General features: G+C 38.1%; 1 protein-coding gene across 1 annotated transcript in view; it reads left to right on the top strand.

Moving 5' to 3' along the window:
• Positions 1-21,288, top strand: part of LOC124595827 (transmembrane 9 superfamily member 3) — a 111,263-nt gene that overhangs the window by 14,421 nt on the left and 75,554 nt on the right. Inside the window, exons 3-5 of the mRNA XM_047134725.1 lie at positions 2,387-2,509; positions 12,361-12,605; positions 13,099-13,230. Coding sequence (XP_046990681.1) covers positions 2,387-2,509; positions 12,361-12,605; positions 13,099-13,230 — 500 coding nt within the window. The remainder of the gene's footprint in view (positions 1-2,386; positions 2,510-12,360; positions 12,606-13,098; positions 13,231-21,288) is intronic.

Genomic DNA, 21,288 nt, shown 5'->3' with positions numbered 1-21,288 from the left:
CATTGCCCCTATTTGATTTTGTATTTATAACCCTGTATTCACCTGACTGGAAGTCGCCTTCAAATGGCTCTGAGCACTATGGGACTTAACATCTATGGTCATCAGTCCCCTAGAACTTAGAACTACTTAAACCTAACTAACCTAAGGACGGCACACAACACCCAGCCATCACGAGGCAGAGAAAATCCCTGACCCCGCCGGGAATCGAACCCGGGAACCCGGGCGTGGGAAGCGAGAACGCTACCGCACGGCCACGAGATGCGGGCGAAGTCGCCTTCCTCCTGCGACCGAACTTCACTAATTTCCACTTTATCTAGCTTTAACCTATCAATTTCCCTTTTAAAATTTTGTAATCTACTTGCCCGTTTAAGGAATCTAACATTCCACACTCTGATCCGTAGAACGCCAGTTTTGTTTATCCTAATAATGATGTCCTCCTGAGTAGTCCCCACCTCGAGATCCAAATGGGGGACTATTTTACCTAAAAAGGCGTCGTCAATGTTTAACCATACAGTAAAGCGGCACACCCTTGGGAAAAATTATGGCTGTAGTTTCCCCTTGCTTTCAGCTGTTCACAGTACCAGTGCAGCAAGACCGTATTGGTGAATGTTACAAGGCCGTATCAGACAATCATCCAGACTGTTGCCCCTGCAGCTACTGAAAAGGCTGCTGCCTCTCTTCTGGAACCACACATTTGTCTGGTCTCCAAACATAGACCTCTCTTTTGTGGTTGCACTCGCAGTACAGCTATCTATATCACTGAGGCATGCAAGCCTCCCCACCAACGGCAAGGTCCATGGTTCATGGGGATCAACCAAGGGAAATTCCTCTGACTTACGGGGTTCATCGAGGATCAATCTTAGGTCTGCAGTTGTTCCTTATAGATCTATGTTCCTTATAGGCGTAAATGATCTTCCATCTAATATACAACAGAGTTAGCTCTTTTTGTGTCTGGCACTACTATTGTAATTAACACACACACACACACACACACACACACACACACACACACACACACACACTGCAACAGAAGAAATTGAAAATAATGCTCTTAAGGATGTTATTGAATGATTTTGTGCTAATACCCTCAATGTCAGTTTCAAAAAGACTCAATATATTCAGTTCTACTCATATAGAGGCACAGCACCAGTGATAAGTCTTACATATGCTGGAAACATCAAAATTTATAGGTGTCCATATTGATGTGAATTTTAACTGGAAAAAAACATATTTTGAAACTTCTAAAACAACGTAGTTCGGTCACATTTGCACTTAGACTCATTGCAAATCTTGGGGAGAGACAAATCAAGGGAGTTGTCATATTTTCATTCAATACTGTCATAAGGAATTATGTTCTGGGATAACTGAGTTTTAAGAAAGAAAGTGTTTATTGATCAGGAACACTTGTAAGAATATATGGTGCCCACTCACGATTGTCTTGTAGACATCTGGAACTGAAAGTGTTTCTCCTTGACAACCCCTATTCTGTAGAACAACTTCCAATTTCGTAATGAGTAAAAGGTAGTGGGTAGGGAATTATTAATTCACAAAAGTACTAAAACAAGTGTAACACGAATGTAAAATAACTCATTCCACATCATTATGATCAATCATACAGATGATCAAAGGAATATGAAACTAACTCCACATATTAAGGTGATAATGTTGGTGGTCGACATTCTTTCCTGGACTTCTGATAATTTGTTGGAGAAAGTGTCCACATTATCTCCAAGTAACTAGTACACACACAGATTGATTAAATGACTAATTTTTTTTATAAAAGTCTAAATTTATTGGTTCAGTGCTTGCTATTTCAAAATGTTTTTCTACTATAATTTTGATCAGATCTCTAGCTTTAAGAGTGGGTCACGTCACTCAAAAATATGATTCCCTGTCCATTAACGTAGTTCTGCAACATGCCAAAATGTCATGCATGTTACTCCCTAGATGACCTCTGGCTAAGCAGACCTGAATCTTATGACTTAGTCTGGTATTGGGCTGAAAAATAGACAGCTCCAGACACGAAAAAGTAAGAAAGTACATTATCTCAGTACCAGCGTTCTGTAATGTATACCACTGTGCTGTTCAGAGACTGTAGTTCAACTTCAAGCTGTTATAATCCATTTTTAGTAGACTGTACATTTTGGAGGTGAATAAATAATTCTGAGGAAATGTTTGTGGTATTTGTGTGCTCTGGTATGGTACATTATACATACTGAAGACATTTCTTAACTATTTGAAATACTTCTAAGAGAGGGCACTTAGCTCTCATGATTTATCCTAAGAGAGGCCTACTACTCATACCTGAGACAACATGGTATTGCAACTGTTTGTAGTTTGGATTCTCCCTCAAGTGTTTCATTATGTAAATGACGTCTGTTTTCAGCGGACATCGCAAGTACACCATACTGTGAGATCCAGTTAACAAAGGAGAAGCAAAAAGCCTTCATTTACGCAGTGAAAAATCATTACTGGTACCAGATGTACTTGGATGATTTACCTGTCTGGGGTGAGTAACTTTTCTGGGTTTTACTCAGTTAAATATTTGTGACACCAAGTACTTTTCACAGTTAACATGTGTGTGAGAAATTTCCAAATTATGGATTTGACATTATTTTCAAAATTTGAAAGCTGGAAAAGAACATAGACTGACTGGGAGATAATAAATTAACATAGCAATAAAATCTGTAACAGAGCCCATAAAAACAAAAAAGAATACTATTTTAGATTTTGATCTTCTGATACTGATGGCTTCTTCATTGGAAGAAAGATGCATATATATTAAATTTAAAGGAAATGTGTACGAAATACATAGGAAAGCAAAAGTCGGTTATCTGCCAAGAAACACACAGGGTACATAGGTGAATTATGAAATGAACTGTTGTATGCCATCTGGAAGACTGTGCTTTATTCACCATTATGTATCCACATGTCACCACTAAACTGATTGAAAATGAGTATCTGCAGAACAACTGTCAACCGTAAGGGAAAATTTTCTCAGGTTTCCAGCTGTGCCAGATGGTTAAAATGCCATGAGTTTGAATATGTAGGGAAAGCCCAGTAATCCAACAGTAATAATTCTTACTTGGTCAGAGGCTCATGGCATTTTATTGCATTTTTCAATAGCTGAATTCAACTTTCTTACATGTCTTCCATTAATATTCCAGACTTTCTTTGAATACTTCCACTCCTTTATCCTCCTCTTTAATATTTTAACATACTTTTTAAATTTTTATGTTGATGTTCTTTATTTAATTCCTTCTACTTATAATTTTTGCTTCCTTATTGTCACTTTGTTTCTGATGTCTTTCTTCATGACATAATACTTTTTTAGTGTTATTAATAATAATAATAATGGTGGTGGTGGTGGTGGTGGTAATAATAATAATAATAATAGTGGTTGTTGTTGTTGCACAAGGGATGTTTATGTGTGTAATGTGTTCAGTCAGTTTGTTCAACCCTGATGTCCTCATAAGCAGCTCAGATATGTGCCAAAATGAGTCTACACAGAAATCTGAATGGAAAATACAACTGCATGTGTTTTGGTGCCATTTCAGTCAAACTGTTTCAGAAAACACATCACACGACTAATACAAGATATTATACACTCAGTTTTTAATGAAATTGTACTGTACAATAGAACCTCTTTAATCCATCTCCTATGGGGCAGGAGGCATGGTTGGAATGCAGAAAATGTTGGATGATCAGAGGAACACTCATTGACCCATAATAACACAATCCAATTTATTTTTAACTGTCCCATGTTAAAACAGTAACAAAATGGAAAGAAAACATCACATGCCAAAAAATCTTACACAAAAGTGAAATATATAGTAGTGCCCGTACTGTAAAATACATCTGTATCTTACTGTAAGATATTTTTAGTGTGAGTGAAAATTTAGCGTGTGTACATACCTTATTACACTACTGTGTTGACATGCAAGTGACCTGCACTTAACTGTCTAAAACATGAGAAATCTTGTGGTAAGAAAGTCCTGTTCTTAAGCAGGACAAAAAAGTCTGTAAAATTCTTTTTGTTTAGCAGATGACAACCTTGATTTTTCTGCATTGTTCCAACATTTCCTAATCCACAAAATTTCTGTTGAGGTAGACAGAGATTTGTTCAATGTATTGAAGGGCTATATCAAATGCATTTTTAGCATCTGTATCCGATGCTCGAGGTGCAGGTTCATTGTCCTCGCTGTCACTGTCACCTTTCTTGTTCTCATTGGTTGTTCAAGTTACAGAATAAATGAGTTTGTCGTCAGTTAACTCTGGTCCCATTGTGCAGTCTACGTCAGCTGTACTCCCCCCCCCCCCCCCCCCCCCCCAGGGGAGTTAAAACTCTTTTGTGAGTGTGTTCTTGGCACACACAGGCCCCTGCCCATGCAGTGCTCCTTGCTTTTGTGTGCTGCACATCTGTCGTCCTACTATCCTTTCTCCCCTCCATTCAGGACCAGGTGTTGGGTAAAATTAGGTAACTGAAGCTTATGAAAGTATCATTTTTGCGTTTTTTCCTTTCTTGTTCTGACTCCTCCTGTCATTCTTCTGCTTCGGTATTTGAGGTCTCCATTTGTGTCTTTCTTCCTCCATGTGTCTGTATGAAGGCCAGCTTACACATTTGATGCATAGAGGGTGACTGGGTAATGTATGACTCACAGCACATGGGTCGACAGGTAGGGCTCATACATACCTCCTGGTGAAGACCAGTCCCAGGGAGGGGTGATTGCCTGAGCTGTTACCTTCACAATTGCCAAATGGTCCCCCTGTCTAGAGTTTGGTAGGTGTGACCTGAAGTGTGAACAGTCACCTAAGGTGGACATGCTTCCCTTTGCGGGGCCCCCCAGAAAGGTGTGCACTGTTGAGATGCTGGCAATCATGGGGATTCACCTGCAATGAGTACGTAAACTCCATTGATGCAGTCTCCATCTAATAAATGGAAACTGAAAGAGACTAAGGACACAACGAATCTTTCAGTTGCACCCCGCTGTCTCGTGGTATCTCGCTCAGGAGGTGGTCAGAACCTTTATACGGTGAACCTGTTTGTCATTCAGAAAGATGTGGACATAATTGCAGGTCCACTAAAGTTCAGCACTCGCTTAACCACTGGAACTTTGCATCTAGAGGCAAACAGTACCTTTCAACCCCTACAACTACTTAAAGCTATGCTCCTCCATCATGTCCTGTTTGTGTAGAGGCTCATCAAACACTGAATTCTTCACATATAACCTTGGCTGCTTTATGGGATTTAAGATATATACAACATTATCTCTCTGATCAGGTACTAAAAAGGATTGATGTAGAATTCGCGTCAAGCTGCACCCTTTTCTTAATATTTGTTTGAGTGGAGCTCCCATCGAAAATCACAGTGGGCTGTTAAGTCATCAACATCAGTTCCTACGTACTGAACCCGATGCATTGCTACCAATGTCAGCGTTATAACCATACTCTCATGTCCTGTAAAAATACGGTCAAATGTGTAACTTGTGGCAAAGATGTTCATGGGGGAGATTTCCTGCATCCTCCTAACTGCATCAGCTGCAGTGGTAACCATATCATTTCATCCTGCAACTGCCCTGTGTACCTTGATGAGTGAGCTGTTCAGTAGATCTGGGTGATGGAAAAGGTACCCATCAACGTTGCTTGCAAAATGTTAGCTTGGTGAAAGCCTTGGATACCACTATCTGGCAGTTACAGAACTGCTGTTGCTACATCAAGGCCCATGAAAGATATGGCCAGGCAGGCCTGCAACCTTCAGTTCAATGCTACCATTGTGAAATTGCCTAGTGCTAAGGTGACATCCTCACCTCCACCCACCACAAATGCTCAGTCTACCAAAGAACCTTTGCCTACACTGGTGAAGTCATTTGTGACACAAACAGAAGAGTGGAATCTTAAAAAGGAATATCCCCAAGATAACTTTTGTGCCACTGCAATCGGTAAATGTCGGACAAATGCAAAGCTACTAAGAAGTCCAACAAAGACAAACATTTTTCCCCTTCTCCAACTCAGAGGTCCTCTACAACAGTAACTCCACACGGCACCTCTGTCCGGTTGACCTCCATTGCACTGGTACGAATCGCCAACCGATTCTCCATCCTGGAGTCAGTTGACCTACCCAGGGAGGTTATTGCTACATCTGATGAAATAATAGAACAGGACCCTCCAACCTCAGAACCCTGTAGCAGTATGCAAATGAAATCTGGCACTCAGCAGCTACCGAAGTAAGAGTCCCTTGTAAGAGAAATATCTCATATCATCTAATATGGTTGTTCTGCAATGAAACATTAGGGGCAACGGATCACACAGGGCGGGCTTAGAGTTGCTATTGTGATCGTAATATGTAGTTGCTTTATGCCTCCAAGAAATGAGATTACACACTCAAGACTGCTTTGACCTCCCAGTATGTTTCAACATTCTTTCCGAGAAAGGAACTCCAGCTCACGGGGGAGTCATGATGCTCATCGGAGAAGACATCTATAGCCAAACCATTTCATTGAGCACCTAGCTACAAGTTGTTGCTATCCTTTTTTCTTTCCCCAGTTATACCTTCTGTCTTTGTAAATACATACTGTCATACTGTGATCACACCAGGGCAGACATACTGCAGCTTACCTCTCAGCTCCCTCAACCCTTTGTGTTTTCCACCATCCCATTTTGGGGCTCTCTGAGAACCTGCACGAGAGGCTCTCTCTTGGCGTGTATTCCCAGCCAGCTTACTCTAATTTTTCTCACACTGGTCAACCCACATTTCTTTCAGAATACACACACACTTTCTTGCACATGGATCTCTCGCTCTGTACTGCACAGCTTGTCCAGCATTGAGAGTAGTCCATCCTTTGAGACACATACTCAAGTGACACATACTTGAGTGACCCATGCGTAATTCACCTGCTAAGTCATGTCGCATTTGTGCACAAGGACCAACTGGCAGCTTTGTAAAGCTGAGTGTGGGCTGTACTCTTCACTGGCAAACCATCGCTGAACAACATTTCCATGGTGATCAGGTAGAGTACCTTATGAATGTTATCCTTACTGCCACAGAGTGTTCCACTCCCCCGAACTGTTCCCTACTGAGACATGTCCCAGTCCTTTGGTAGACAGAGGAATGCCACGAAGTGGTTCATGTGTGGAGATGTGCTCTCCATGTCTTTGAATGCCATCACAGAACTATGTTTGTCATAAACAGTTGCACGCGAAGTGTTGTCGCATTATTAGAGATAGCAAAAAAAGCTAGTTGGATCTCTCTTATTGATTTGTTTAACTGTTTTACTCCCTCTTCTGCTATTTGGAGTAACCTAAGTTGGATTTCTGGAAACAAGCTACATCTCCTGATTCCTGGCCTGACTGTAGCAAATGATGTCATTGTGGTCCCTGTCAATGTTTCCAACACCTTGCCTAGGGTCAATACTTTGAAGAGATCTCAAGTTCTGTCCCACCTTCCCACCTCGTAAAGAAATGGAGGAGGCTTGGGAGATATCTTTCCCCTCTCAGAATCATGAATGCTACAATACTATGAAGGAACTAGAACATGCTTTCATCTCATCATGATCCTCCACTCCAGGACCAGATGATATTTTCATTCAGATGTTGCAACACCTGTCTCTTGGTTGCAAGCACTTTTCCTTCGTACATATAATCACATCTGGAGGGACGGTGCATTTCCTAGTCACTGGTGTGAAGCCACTGTAAACCCCACACCCAAACCTGGTAAGGACAAACATCTTCCATACTGCCACTGCCCAGTTTCCATGACCAGCAGTGTCTGCAAGGTGATGGAACGCATGATCAATCATCGGCTAGTATGGTGGCTTGAGTCTCGGAATTTGCTAACACATGCATAATGTGGATTTTGTAAGCACTGCTCTGCAGTTGTCACTCTGTCAACCCACATCATGAACAATTTTCTGTGGAAATGTCAGTCTGTACCTGCAATACATATATGTGGCTTCTGAGGCTGCCTGCCCCATTTTATTCAGGACATAGGTTTTCAATATATATGTGGGGTTGGCTTTGTTGAACACTTTTATTCCAGAGAACAGGATACCTTAGGGCTCTGTGCTGAGCGTAGTCCTATTTTGCTACGGCAATTAATCCTATCGTGGACTGTATTCTCCCAGTCATCTCGGCCTCTCTTTTTGTCAATGATTTTGTGATCTACTACAGTTTTCAACGGACCTGTTTATTTGAGCAATGACCTCAGTGATGTCTCAACTGTCTTTACTTGCAGAGTATGCACAATAGCATCCTTTTTCACTGAAAAATCGATTTGAACTTTGGCGGCATAAGGAGTTTCTTCCACTACCCTTACATCGTGGCCCTGTTGCTCTTCCATTTGTCAGAACACTGAAATTCTTGCTGCTCACACTCAATAGGAAACACTGTTAGTCCTCCCACATATCTTATCTGGCAGCATGCTGTACCTGGTCTCTAAATACCCTGTGTGTTTTAAACATTGCTTCATAGGGAGTGGATTGGAAAATTCTCTTCTGCTTGTACCAATCCGTTGTCCGATCAAACATGGACTCTGGGTGTCTTGTTCATGCATCTGCACGACCGTCTATTTTACACAGTCTCAACAGAATCCAATGTAGAGGCATAAGTTCGGCCTCTGGAGCTTTCTACACTATCCCAGTTATGAATGTCTGCAGACACTGACAAACTATCACTTTCATACTGGCATGATGTTCTCCTCAGCCTATACGCGTGCTGCCTGTTCTCTATGCCCAACTGTCCATCTTATGTGCCCTTTTTCGATCACTCACTTGACTACCAATAAAGGGTAAGCGCATCTACTCTGTTGCCTCCCGGAGTTTGCATTTGTATACTGCTTTGGAAGCTTAATGTTACGTTACCTGCCATGTTCCCGATAGGTGAGAGCCCTTCTCTACCTCGGCTTTATGCAGATGTCTGCACCGATCTCAGACTTAGTTCGCTTCCCAAGGACACTTCTCCAGATTTGACCTATTGCTGTAAGTTTCTCAGACTTTGCATGCAACTTGGAAACATCACCTTCTTCTACACTGATGGTTCTAAGATGGCCCTTGATGTCAGATGTGCCTTTGCCATTGACAACAAACATCTTGGATACCGGCTTGTAGACCAGTGCTTGATTTTTACTGCGGAGCTTTCTGTCCTCTGTCAGGCCACCCAGTACATCCGAAGACACAGGCTTATCAATTGTGTATTAAGTTCTGGTTCAGTTAGTGGCCTCCAGAGCCTTTGTGTACAATACACATACCATCCTTTGTACAATGCATCCACAAATTTTCTCCACTTAATGCAAACGTAATGTTTATGTGGGTCCCTGCTCATGTTGGAATGTTGGGGAATGGAGCTGTTGATGCTGCTGCCAAGGTTGCAGTCTATCTAGGCCTTTTAGCTGTTCTGTCCATTCAACTTGTATCTGTATTACTGTACTTAGGAATATTGTGTCCCTCTGGCATGAACAATGGTCTTTTCTATATGGTAACAGAACTCTGGGAAATTAAACACCTCCCGATAACTTGGATGACTTCCTCTCACCTCTCTCGTCACGAGGAGATGCTTTTAGCTCGGCTGCACATAGAGCATTGTCATTTCAGTCACCATCATCTGTTAAGTGGAGATGCCTTCACCAGTCTGTGCTCACTGCAACCAACCATTGACAGTGCACCAGTTTCTGACCCAATGCAGATTTTATAACTGTTTATGTTTCAATGTATGTTTGCCATCTGGATTATCAGATACATGAATTGTAGATGGCATTCTGTTTTTTATTCATTGTAGTAATATGGCAAAGAAAATTTAATATTCAACCATTTGAGCATCCTCTTCAAAGGGGAAGTGATCATTTTTAGCTGTCCCTCTACTCCAATTGATTAGGCTCTGAGTATTATCAACTTCAATTTCTTCATCCAGTAATTGAACATTTTGAGTTATGACCAACTACTACTGATCCACTCACTTATGTCACTGCGCTAAACATCTGATTGTACAGCATATATTTAATTGGTGCATGCACAGGAACACATATTGCTCAAGTTAGAAACAGGTATTAAAACTGATTGAACTATTGCACCTAGCAACAAGCAACTACCTGCTGATTCCATATTGCAGATTATGAGTCATGGACAAGTCCTGGTGTGAATGTAGCAGCAACTGCATATGCAAATGAACACTGGAAATGGGATGGTTGGACTAGACAGGGAGTCAGACCATCAGAGATTGGATTTGTGAGGTTCTACTGTATTGTTTACTTTCTAATGTTTCATGTATCCTTTAAAATATTATGTTAGCACTTTTTAATGTATTGCATAAGTAGTCGTGTATTCAAGAGAACAAGAATTGGCAAGGACAAGATCGTATCCCCCCCCCGCCCCCCCCCCCCCCCCCCCCACACACACACACACCAAACAGAGATGTTTCAATGCTGTGTCAATTTGAAGAAGGCAAGAGGCCAGAACAGAACTTGGTGTAATGTGCCATTTGTTGTGAAGTCTCACCTATTTCAACATTGACTGTGAGGCTAGCGTGAGTTGTCCTCAGTCCCTACCCCAGGTCGTGGGTATGCTCTTAGCGTAAGGTGCTTCAGATACATGAAAAAGGAGATGAAGACTCTCCTTCAAACTTCAGCATTCCCAGAAAACGTTAAATGGTGGCCTTTACAGTTAGTGTTTATAGTGAAAGTCTAAGAATAATAAGTAGATAACAAAATGATTTTATGAAACAGTTCCTACTGTTGATATTATAGACGCTTTAGTTAACTATACTGTTAAAGTAGATTTTCTCATGTTACATTTTGTAAACTAAGCAAGGTCTTTGATGGTGTAGAATGTATAGGAAGTACTTGACAGTTTGTACTTTTATTATATTGGAGACAACTGTCTAAAACTTATAAAATGATATCTGATGAACTGCAAGCAAAGTGTTTGTGTAGTTAAAGAAAGACTTGATGTAGGTAATTGTTCCACAGGAATCTGTGTTGGGATCTTATAAGCTTATTGTAGTTATTTATAACCTGCCCTCATTTATAAGTTCCAATGCAGCATTACGTGCAGATTACACAACCTTCCTTCACTGTATTAAGTTTTTTTTTGAGAAAACAGTTGCCTTAGAATCATATTTGTTTACAGTTAATGGATTGGTACTTGATGAAAACAGACACCTGCAGTTGACCTTCAATTAGGTTCTTAAACTTTTTTCTTGACTTTATTTCTGTAAAGTTCTTAGCTGTATATCTAGAATATGGCAATAATTGAGACAATGTGAAATTAGATGTGTAGAGTAATTGATTTCATAAGGTTACTTAAGAATTATTTCATAAGGTTACTTAAGAATTGTCCCTGAAATCTGTGTTGGAACATTTACTTTATCCCTTCAAGTCATCATGTCATTGGTAATATCTAGTGAGATAGCTGCTTTTATGTTCTTGTCATCTTGTTGTTATAGGAGAAAGCCACCAAAATAAATACTGGGTCTTCATTCAAAGCTTACTGAAATCCTTCATTTGTGAGAATAGCTTGTTAAATGTATGGATTGAATAACATCCATGCTAGGCTATAAACCTGTCTCTCTCCCTTCTCAACTGATGCTTCTCCTACATGTTGGCATTGTCCGTTACTGTAGTGGTATTTATTGGCAGTGGGATAAAAATATCAAAAATAATACCCTTGATCATCACTTGAAACTTTTAATGAGTATCATTACTTCACATCCATTTTGTTCACTTTTCCTAGGTTCTGAATGGGTTTTCTGTCCCTGCATTATTCTTTATTAGATTTTTCAAAACTGACTCATCCTCCTGTTAGAGGAATTGTAAATTTAAAATTAAATCAAGATATTAATTTTTTATTTGTTTATTAATGGGATCTGTTAATGTCATTATTGTTGTGGCTGTCATTAAACAGGGACTGTAATTTTGCATATTGTCATCGTGAACAGTTTTGAGACAAAAAATATGTTCTGAATAATGATTAACATTCAAATCCACATCTCTGCAAACCTGTTTATTACAGGTAGCTTGAGAGGTGTTCTCAGGTGTCACAGTTAGTAATCCACACTACAGTATACAGTTTGAGCATATCATCAATGTCCATCCCAGTGTATGCTCCACTAAGAAGTAAAGTTATGAATACGGTTGGCATGATAATTGTGTAAGGACCTTTTTTTTTAAATGTTGTCCAGATTTTTTAAAGACCCACTATTATCAAACTTTTCTTTTTCCCTGAAGGTATTTGTAAGGAAAAAAATTGAACTGCTACATGCAGAAATTTCTAATAAAAAATGAAAATTATCAATTTCAGAAGGTGTATTAATGTGGTTTGTCTTCCAATAGTTTGTGGTCACTTTTTAAATCAATAATCTGTACCTTTTTTGCAGGCATTGTGGGTGAAGTGGAAGAAACTGAAAGTGGAACTAACTACTACATATGGACGCACAAGAAATTTGAAATTGGCTACAATGGGAAACAGATTGTAGATGTGAATCTTACATCTGAAAATAAAGTTAAACTTGTTGAGGGTGCAAAGATTCCATTTACATATGAAGTTATATGGAAAAAGTCTTCAATAAAATTTGAAGATAGATTTGACAAGTATTTGGATCCCAACTTTTTCCAGCATCGTGTAAGTTAATAGCAGTGGAATAATTTCATGAATATCTGGTTGTGTAATTTTACAAAATATCCTCCAATAATTTAACTGCCCATAAACAAGAAGGTTGTCTTTTTCTGCAGCACATTAGCTGATACTTGTTAAAAATTGATTCATTGTGAGATTTTCCCTTTTATCTTATATGTCACAGTTGATAATAAATATGTTTTACTCTTTTATTTGTAGAATGAGTTGTTTCAGTGCAATTCTGACTGATGGCCAAAAATATGAATTTTTTGTAATAGAGTAAAAAAATTGTTTCTCACCCTAATCAAAGTATTGGTAAAAGGATTTGTAAAGGAGGCTAGTGGAATGTAATAATGTTAACATTCTGACTAAAGTCGCATAGCTTCTGTATCTTCTTAATAAAGTAGTTATCATTTCTTTCTTTGATTACTGAAGTTTATAAAATCATAAAACTTTCTGTTTCTTGTTATTAATACTTGAATTATTTCTTTACTAACAGATCCACTGGTTCAGCATTTTCAATAGCTTTATGATGGTTATATTCTTGGTTGGGCTTGTTTCCATGATTCTTATGCGAACACTTCGCAAGGATTATGCTCGCTACAGTAAGGATGAGGAACTTGATGACATGGTAAGGAAACATTATTTTAAGTCATTTTGTTACTTAACTTACTCAGAAATGTTTGTTCTACACATTATAGAACTAGAGATGAACGCATATTTCATTTGATATACAAAGGTCTGCTTTCATATCTTAATACTTTGTAAACAGTTGTTATCATATGTTAAGCCAGTGTCACCTTAAATGAGCTGTTTGCTGCAGAAAAGACATGAGTAAACAGTGCTGTGTTCCACTTTTGTATAATACCTACTTTTCTGAGATTAAGAGAGATATGTATTGTGTGCATCTAAAAGTATCCTGTTTTTAAGAGATATTTCCAATTTTATAACTTGCTTTGAGTGGCCTCAAACTTGTCTTCTGAGATGAAACTTGACTTTTCATTTTTTTCCCTGGAAACTATGTAATTGTTTATTTTCTGCATTCTGTATACCATTACTGAGCAGTCACTATTACTTTTGAGAACATATGTTAAAACTGTTGGTTTTAAATCGGTAAAAGCTGTGATTGTATTTTGATCTTTTTTTACCTTATACCTGGTGATATGAGGTTATCATCTAATTGCAAGAAGAGAAATTATTCAAAAAGCAACAGATTACATATATTTATTCTGGGAAAATTGAAGACGCTGTTAGACAAACATTAAACTGCCCCCAACTTGAATACCCCAGTGTTTTACTGGATGTGGTCCTTCTGAAGATTATATGCCTCCATTTTCCTTTTATCTTTGAGCAACTTCAGTTATAATGGGACCTATAGTTGAATTTGGACCCTGATGCATGCTGCATTTCAGCATTTTTCTTATGTGCAAATCATTGCCAGAGTAGCACAAAACAGTCAGTGGCAGAAAAAAATCCGAAGACCATATGTGGATTGAGCCCCAGACCTTTAGATTTCTATTCTGTTACCAGTTTACAAATTAATAATTTGTGACCTGAAACACAGACTATAATGTAATTGTAATGTGCTATACAATTTTGTGCAGATTACTTTTGTGTTATAAATACAGGCGGAGTTACTTATACATGAAACAAACAATTATTATAGCAAGAAGTGGAATCAACACCACCTTGTATGATGAAGTTAGTGACCATACTATTGAGGGTACACACTGTAACAATATCTTTAGTGTCCACCTAGATTTTATTTTGTTTTCAAATAGTGAAATTATTCTTATGTGCAAACCTAAAGTTTTTTTAGATTACTCTTACAATGCAGTAAGTATGTGGATTGTAGTAATACCATCCTCGTCTTGGAAGACAAGTTTCTGTATTTGAAAATTCATTTTGATTTGAACAGTGTTTCACTCAGGCAAATTTTTCTACTGGCTGCATAAATAATGAACAAACAATTTCTTATTTTTCTTTCTGAGCAGTAATATTTTCCTACCGTTCTTAACATTTCATGCAACCCAAGTAACCCTTAATACTACAACAGCATTGAAATTGCTTGTACATTTAATTGTGATAATGGAGTCGGAGTTATGGCTGTCTTACCCCTCAACTGTGTTATCTAAATTATTGGGAACTTTCAAGATAACTTTCACCCAAAGGGCAAATACTGAATTTCCAGCAACATTGTGACAAAATAATGACCTTAAATCTGAAGAAACTACAATGTGCATCCATTCTGATCTCTCTCTCTCTCTCTCTCTCTCTCTCTCTCTCACTGCAGTTCGTAAGATCAGTCTGAATGAATGTCATGTTGACAATCAGAAAGGTCAGTCAGTTTCATCCATTCTCAGATCTGAGCAATTGTACAATATACCATTTGTTTCAAAGTGAATGTCGGTTGTTCTAAGACTTTATAGCATTTGTTATATTCAACTTAAAATTACAAATAATACATCAAATGAAAGAGCAACTCTAAGAGTTTTGTCTGTATACCTGTGTCTTCCGTTAGAAAGCCTAGTAGCAAAGATGGAGACTAACGAACAGATAGATTTTTGTATTAAGTTCCATTATAATCCTCCAGGTGATGGTAATATCTTTAGATGGTATGATCAGTTTGAAGACACCAGCTGTTTGTGCAAAAGGAAGAGTAGGGGATGACTGAGAGTGACTGAAGAATGTGTTAAACAATTTATAGAGTATTTCACATGTATTCCTAAGAAATTAGTTCAGAAGACTAATTGCGAATTAACAATTGCAGTTACGTCTGTGTGGAGACTTTTAAGGAGACACTTACAAATACATCCTTATCATTTGCAGTCATTACAAGCTCTAAAGTCTGCAGACTATGGTTTACATGCCACCTCACTGGCATAACTAAGTACATGATTGGTTAGACAATCTTTTACCCGACCGCTGGATTGGCTGGAAGGGGCCGGATGACAGCCTGGCATCTGCTATGAGCTGATCCGCTTGACTTATGAAACAGGATTAGAACGGTTGTTGCAGTAATTACTCCAAACCCACTGATCAAGGTTTGGAAACAACTTGTCTATTGACTTGGTGTGTTTTGTGTGACAAAGGGTGCTCACATTGAATATTTCCTAGAAAAACTGTTCAAGTTGCTCTTTCATTTGATGTATTATCTATAACTGTAAGTTGAGTGTAATCAAAGCCACAAGGCCTAAAAACCCCAACATTCATTTTCAGACATCCTATATAATGCCACTGCTGTTGAAAAATGGGTAAATCCTGGCATTAGAAAAACAAAATAAGTACAAATACACTGGAGCAGCTAAATGTTGGGCACAGCATTACAGCAGGTATTAGAAAGTCAGAGTTACCAAATTGCTATATAATAGTCTTTTCAAGCAACTGATTATCTCGTAGTTGATTTTCAAATTTTGTAGCAACCTTGGGGAAAAGGAAGATGACATTTTTGTGTTGAGGTTAAGCAATTACTGTATTGAAACTAAACCCACAGACTTAGGAGATATTCTGTGAATGGAGCTAAAACTGTGTTAACCGTCCACCTATGCAACTCTTTTCCAAAAGAAGACAGTAGGTTGAGTTGTAAGTGACTAAGGCGTGGCTGTGTGGCCATCATAAATTAAGAAAAAAAAGTGTCCTCAAAATCATTATGGCTCTCCCCCAGTATCCTATACAAGAGCCTTCTTAAAGCAAACCTGGTACCTGAAATTCAATAAATAAATTTGTGTTGTGGAAATAGTGGTTAAGAAACCTTAAAAGTGGGAAGAAACCCTGAAACTGGGTTCAAATCAAATGGCTCTAAGCACTATGGGACTTAACATCTGAGGTCATCAGTCCCCTAGACTTAGAACTACTTAAACCTAACAAACCTAAGGACATCACACACATCCATGCCCTAGGCAGGATTCGAACTCGCGACCATAGCAGCAGTGCGGTTCCAGACTGAAGCGCCTAGAACCGCTTGGCCACAGTGGCTGGCTCTGAAATTGGGTTTCAAGGAAAAAAGCCTGAATGTCATTCAGTTTTGATAACATCACTTCTTGTCAGAAATCTTAAATATACAATGGGTGTTTGTTTAAAATAATAAATTAATTTCCTTTGTAATATTCAACAGAGAAATAACATAGTCAACCAGTTAATAAATTGACCTAGGTTTCGACACCTCTAAGGCTGTCTTTGTCAGAATGAAATTTTAACAACCATATAAATACATAGAAAAAAAGTTTGACAGAAACATTAACAAAGATGAAAACGTTACAACGTAATGGTTACTTACATAAAGTTACATTGCAAGGAGGCGATAGTCAAAATTATGAGCAGACCTGCTGAAGTTAAAAACGGAAAATTAAGAATGTTCCAGCATTTGGTACATGTACCTTGTAACGAACAAATCAGACTGTTCGGCCCAGTGGCTTATATTGCTTCCATGAAAACAGAATACAAGTTACGCCATCTGCTGGGCATGGACATTGACATACGTCAGTTTGAGACATTACAACAGGAATAATCAAATTAAACAGCAGTTAATTATAAAAACAAAATGAATTTTTGAAAGTACAAAGTAGTCAAATAAATGAAGTAGAAATGAGAGCTGTCTATTAGGCTTTCCAGAAATGACCATTATATAAAGACAGGATATTACAGAATATTTACACAAACAGCTGCACAGTCCAAAAAACTATACGCATGAAGGAAACTTTAGTTTATTCACAATCTCGAGTCCACAGTTGCTCCTGTAAACAGTTCAGAGTTCTCTGTTTTACATAGAGAAAAAAAGGTTGCAGTCTCAACATATTCAAAGAGCTGGAGATTTTTGAGCATATTTCTAAGAACGATGGCCTCATCTTGAACAACCAGTTACAGTTACGTAAAAAAATATTTTTCAAAGGCTTTAATCCACTACTTACAAAATCATGATTCCTGTAAACTTTTTTTTTTTTTTTACTGTGAAGCTGTTTGTTTAAATATTCTACAATGTTCTGTAACTTCTGTAATGGTCATTTCTGTAAAGCGTAATAGATGGCTCCAGTTATACTTCATTTCCTTGACTAATTTTTACTTTCAAAAATTTGTTAAGCTCTCATCCTTGGAATTTTTGTTTTTTATAATTAACTGTTGTTTAATACATTTGTTTGTGTGGCCACCTTCGCAGCAGCTGTTAACAGCTATTATTATAGGTTATCTGTCTTGAGCTGACTGCAATGTAATTAAAAATCGTTACACCAGATGCGTTTCGCTTTTATTTACAAAGCATTTTCTGTGGTATTGTTTCTTTACATAGTCTACACCTTCCCCTCTTGCTAGCAGTGGTTGGTGTCGACAGGCTTCATTTCACATCTGCAGTTTTTGGTATTTTGCATTAATTCCTGCACTGCACTATTTATAATTGACTTTATTATCAGTAAGAAAGGCAATTATAAATAGTGCAGCACAGGAATTAATGCAAAATGCCAAAAACTGCAGATGTGGAATGAAGCCTGTCAACACCAATAACTGCTAGCAAGAGGGGAAGGTGCAGACTATGTAAAGAAACAATACCACAGAAGATGCTTTGTAAATAAAAGCGAAACGCATCTGGTGTAATTACTTTTAATTATATTGCAGTCAGCTCAAGACAGAGAACCTATAACAACAACTATTGTTTCATTTGATTATTTCTGTTGTAATGACTCAAACTGGCTTATGCCACTGTCCGTGCTCAGTAGGTGGTGCAACTTGTATCCTGTTTTCGAGGCAGCAATGTAAGCCTTGGGCCAATCAGTCTGAGGTTGTTCATTGCAAGGTGTTTGGTACAAACACTGGAACATTTTTAATTTTTGACTTGAGCAAGTCTGCTCATAATTCTGACTATAGCCTGCTTGCTGTGTAACTTTATATAAGTCACTTTTATGTTATGACATTTTCATCTTTGTTATTGTTTGTGTCAAACTTATCTTTCTATGTATTTATAGGGTTGTTAAGATTTCATTCTGACAAAGACTTTCTTTGAAGTATTGAAACCTAAGTCAATAATTAATTATTTGCTGTCGGTTGGCTGTATAATTTCTCTGTTGAAACTTATATATGGTTGCTGAGAGGCAGCCATGTTCAAAATTTCCTTTGCAGTGTTTTTATGTGACAAATGTTGAAGAAATCTAGAGAGTTTGTGTGGTCTGTTGGGCCTTAACTCATGTGAGTGGCATTGTGAGAAACAAGTGTTCAGACTGTTTAAGGAATTCCCTTCCAATTCACATGAAGTGATTCAGGGGAAGTCTGTTAGGATAGCTGCACTGGAATTAAAAGAAGCTCTTCCCAATTGAGATTCCATTTCTTACCCACTGTGTAGCCTTACTCAGTACAACATATTAACATATGAATTAAAAATTTATATATGAAATTGATTCTTTGTTTCACAAGACATCATTATGAAACACAGTTGAATGGAAGGTAGAATACTCTAACGTAATTATTATTAGTCATGAAGTATTGTTAATCTTTAAGTAATAATGCATTACCTTGGGAGCTCATTGTATGTAATAAACAAATTATATTTGAAATATCGCATTATTAATTCACACACACTTTGAAAAGCCAACCATATATTATGTACATGTAAAAGAGTGACACATCTAGAAACCCAAAAAGTTGTCTCATCCATGGGCAACTTTAGCAGACAGAGTTTACAAGCTTTGGAACCTGTCTTCTATGCAGTTTCTTGATTAAATCGTAAATGCAAAAGTGTCAAAAGATGATGAGTTACCTAAAGAAATTTCCATGAGAAATGGTTACTGTGGTGCATATAAGAGGAAATTATTCTGTTTTTAACATTATTGGCTATAGCATATGAAAATAGCTTATAAAAATGTATAATTTATGTATCATGTATAATCATATGAAGCAGCTTCTTATTGCTGCTCTGCTGAAAATTCTGGAAATGAATGACAGGGGCACGAAGAGGTCTAAAAATGAAATGTGTAGAAAGCATAAAGGGGCACAGACCTTTCAAGATTGTCAGGCAGTTGCTAAAGATATACTCAGCCATTGATGACAACAGTGTTCCTTTTCCCCAAAGAACTTTATGCTTAAAATGGCTGTAATTCAATAAAATTGCCAAATTTAAATTATCTATTCACTAATTGATATCACTGACATCTTCAGTTAGAATCATCTTTTATCTGTGGTATCAGTTTGAAATTACAAAAGCACACTTGGTGGACTGTTCATTGAACATCCCATCAATGATAGAATCATCAGAGATGGTGCACTTGCCCCATTGATCAAGTATGAGAAGGCAACAACATGTGGCAGTTGCTAAAGAAATTGTAGAGAAATGGTGGGATAGGGATATGGTCCTCTATCCTTCTGAATTAGAATCCAGTATCTTAATGACTGTGCCACTTCACTTAGTTTAATGTGTTCAGCTCTTCACCAGTTGCCATGCTTTCTGTGTACTATATGTGTACCAACATATAATTTTGATGGTTAGGTTATTTTCAAGTACCTAAATATAATTATTGATTGCAAGATTGTCAATTTTGATTTTATTTAGGTGCATGAAAATTGTACTGTGATAAAAAAAAAAAGAAAAAAAAAGTATGAGGGTGGTTTGAAAAGTTCTCGGAACAGTATAGAAAAAAGTACTTACATCACTGAAACTTTTTTATTTTTCAATTTAGTCTCATCGTACATTAATGGACTTGATCCAACAATGTTCCAGTGCCTTGATCCCATCTCAAAAATGAGTTTCCTCCAGGCCTGCAAAATAGTTGTCAACTCCAGCTATAAATTCTTTGTTTGAAGTGAATCTTCACCACCAAGAAAAATTTTCAGTTTTGGGAAGAGATGGAAGTCTGACGGAGCCATATCAGGTGAATAAGGCGGGTGTGGCAACAATTCATACCTTAGTGCAATTTTGCCACGGGGCATTGGCTTGATGGAAGATGACTTTCTTCCTTGCTGAACCTGGCCTTTTTTCACATTTCTTTTGTTGCAATTTGTCCAGGAGGTTAGCGTAGTATTCACCAGTAGTTGTTTGCCCAGTGGGGAGACAATCTACAAACAGAATCCCCTTCACGTCCCAGAACGCTGATGCCATGACCTTTCCCACAAGGAATTGTCTTTGCTTTCATTGGTGGCGGAGAATCGGCATGTTTCCACTGCTTTGACTGTTTTGTCTCTTGGGTGTAGTAGTGCACCCAAGTTTCATATGCGGTAACAAACTGGTGCAAAAAATATTGATCATTTCTCCTAAAATGAGCCAAACATTGTTCTGATACATCCATTCTCATGCATTTTTGATCCAGCGTCAAGAGTTGTGGCACCCATCTTGCAGATAATTTTTTCGTTTCTAATTCTTCAGTTAAAATGTGATATACCTTTTCAGATTACATCTGGCAAGCTTGAGCAATTTCACGCACTTTCAGTCGATGATCCTACATAACCATTTTGTGCACTTTTGCAATGACTTCTGGAGTAGTGACACATCTGAAGGCCGACCACTGTGCGAATCATCTAAGCTCTCCCGACCAAGTTTAAGTTCATTTGTTCAGTTTGCAACAGTTGAATATACGAAGTAAATCCGTGATTGAATCATGATATTTTTTTTTCCCATTGTTGCAAATCACTACATGGGTAACAACAGCAGAGCCACATTACTGCCACAGCTCTCTCCCAAGAGCACTGACGTGAAACATCTTTACAGGCAACAGTC

This window comes from Schistocerca americana, chromosome 2, assembly GCF_021461395.2.
Source record: "Schistocerca americana isolate TAMUIC-IGC-003095 chromosome 2, iqSchAmer2.1, whole genome shotgun sequence".
Taxonomy (NCBI): domain Eukaryota; kingdom Metazoa; phylum Arthropoda; class Insecta; order Orthoptera; family Acrididae; genus Schistocerca; species Schistocerca americana.
This window is presented reverse-complemented; position numbering and strand designations above follow the sequence as displayed.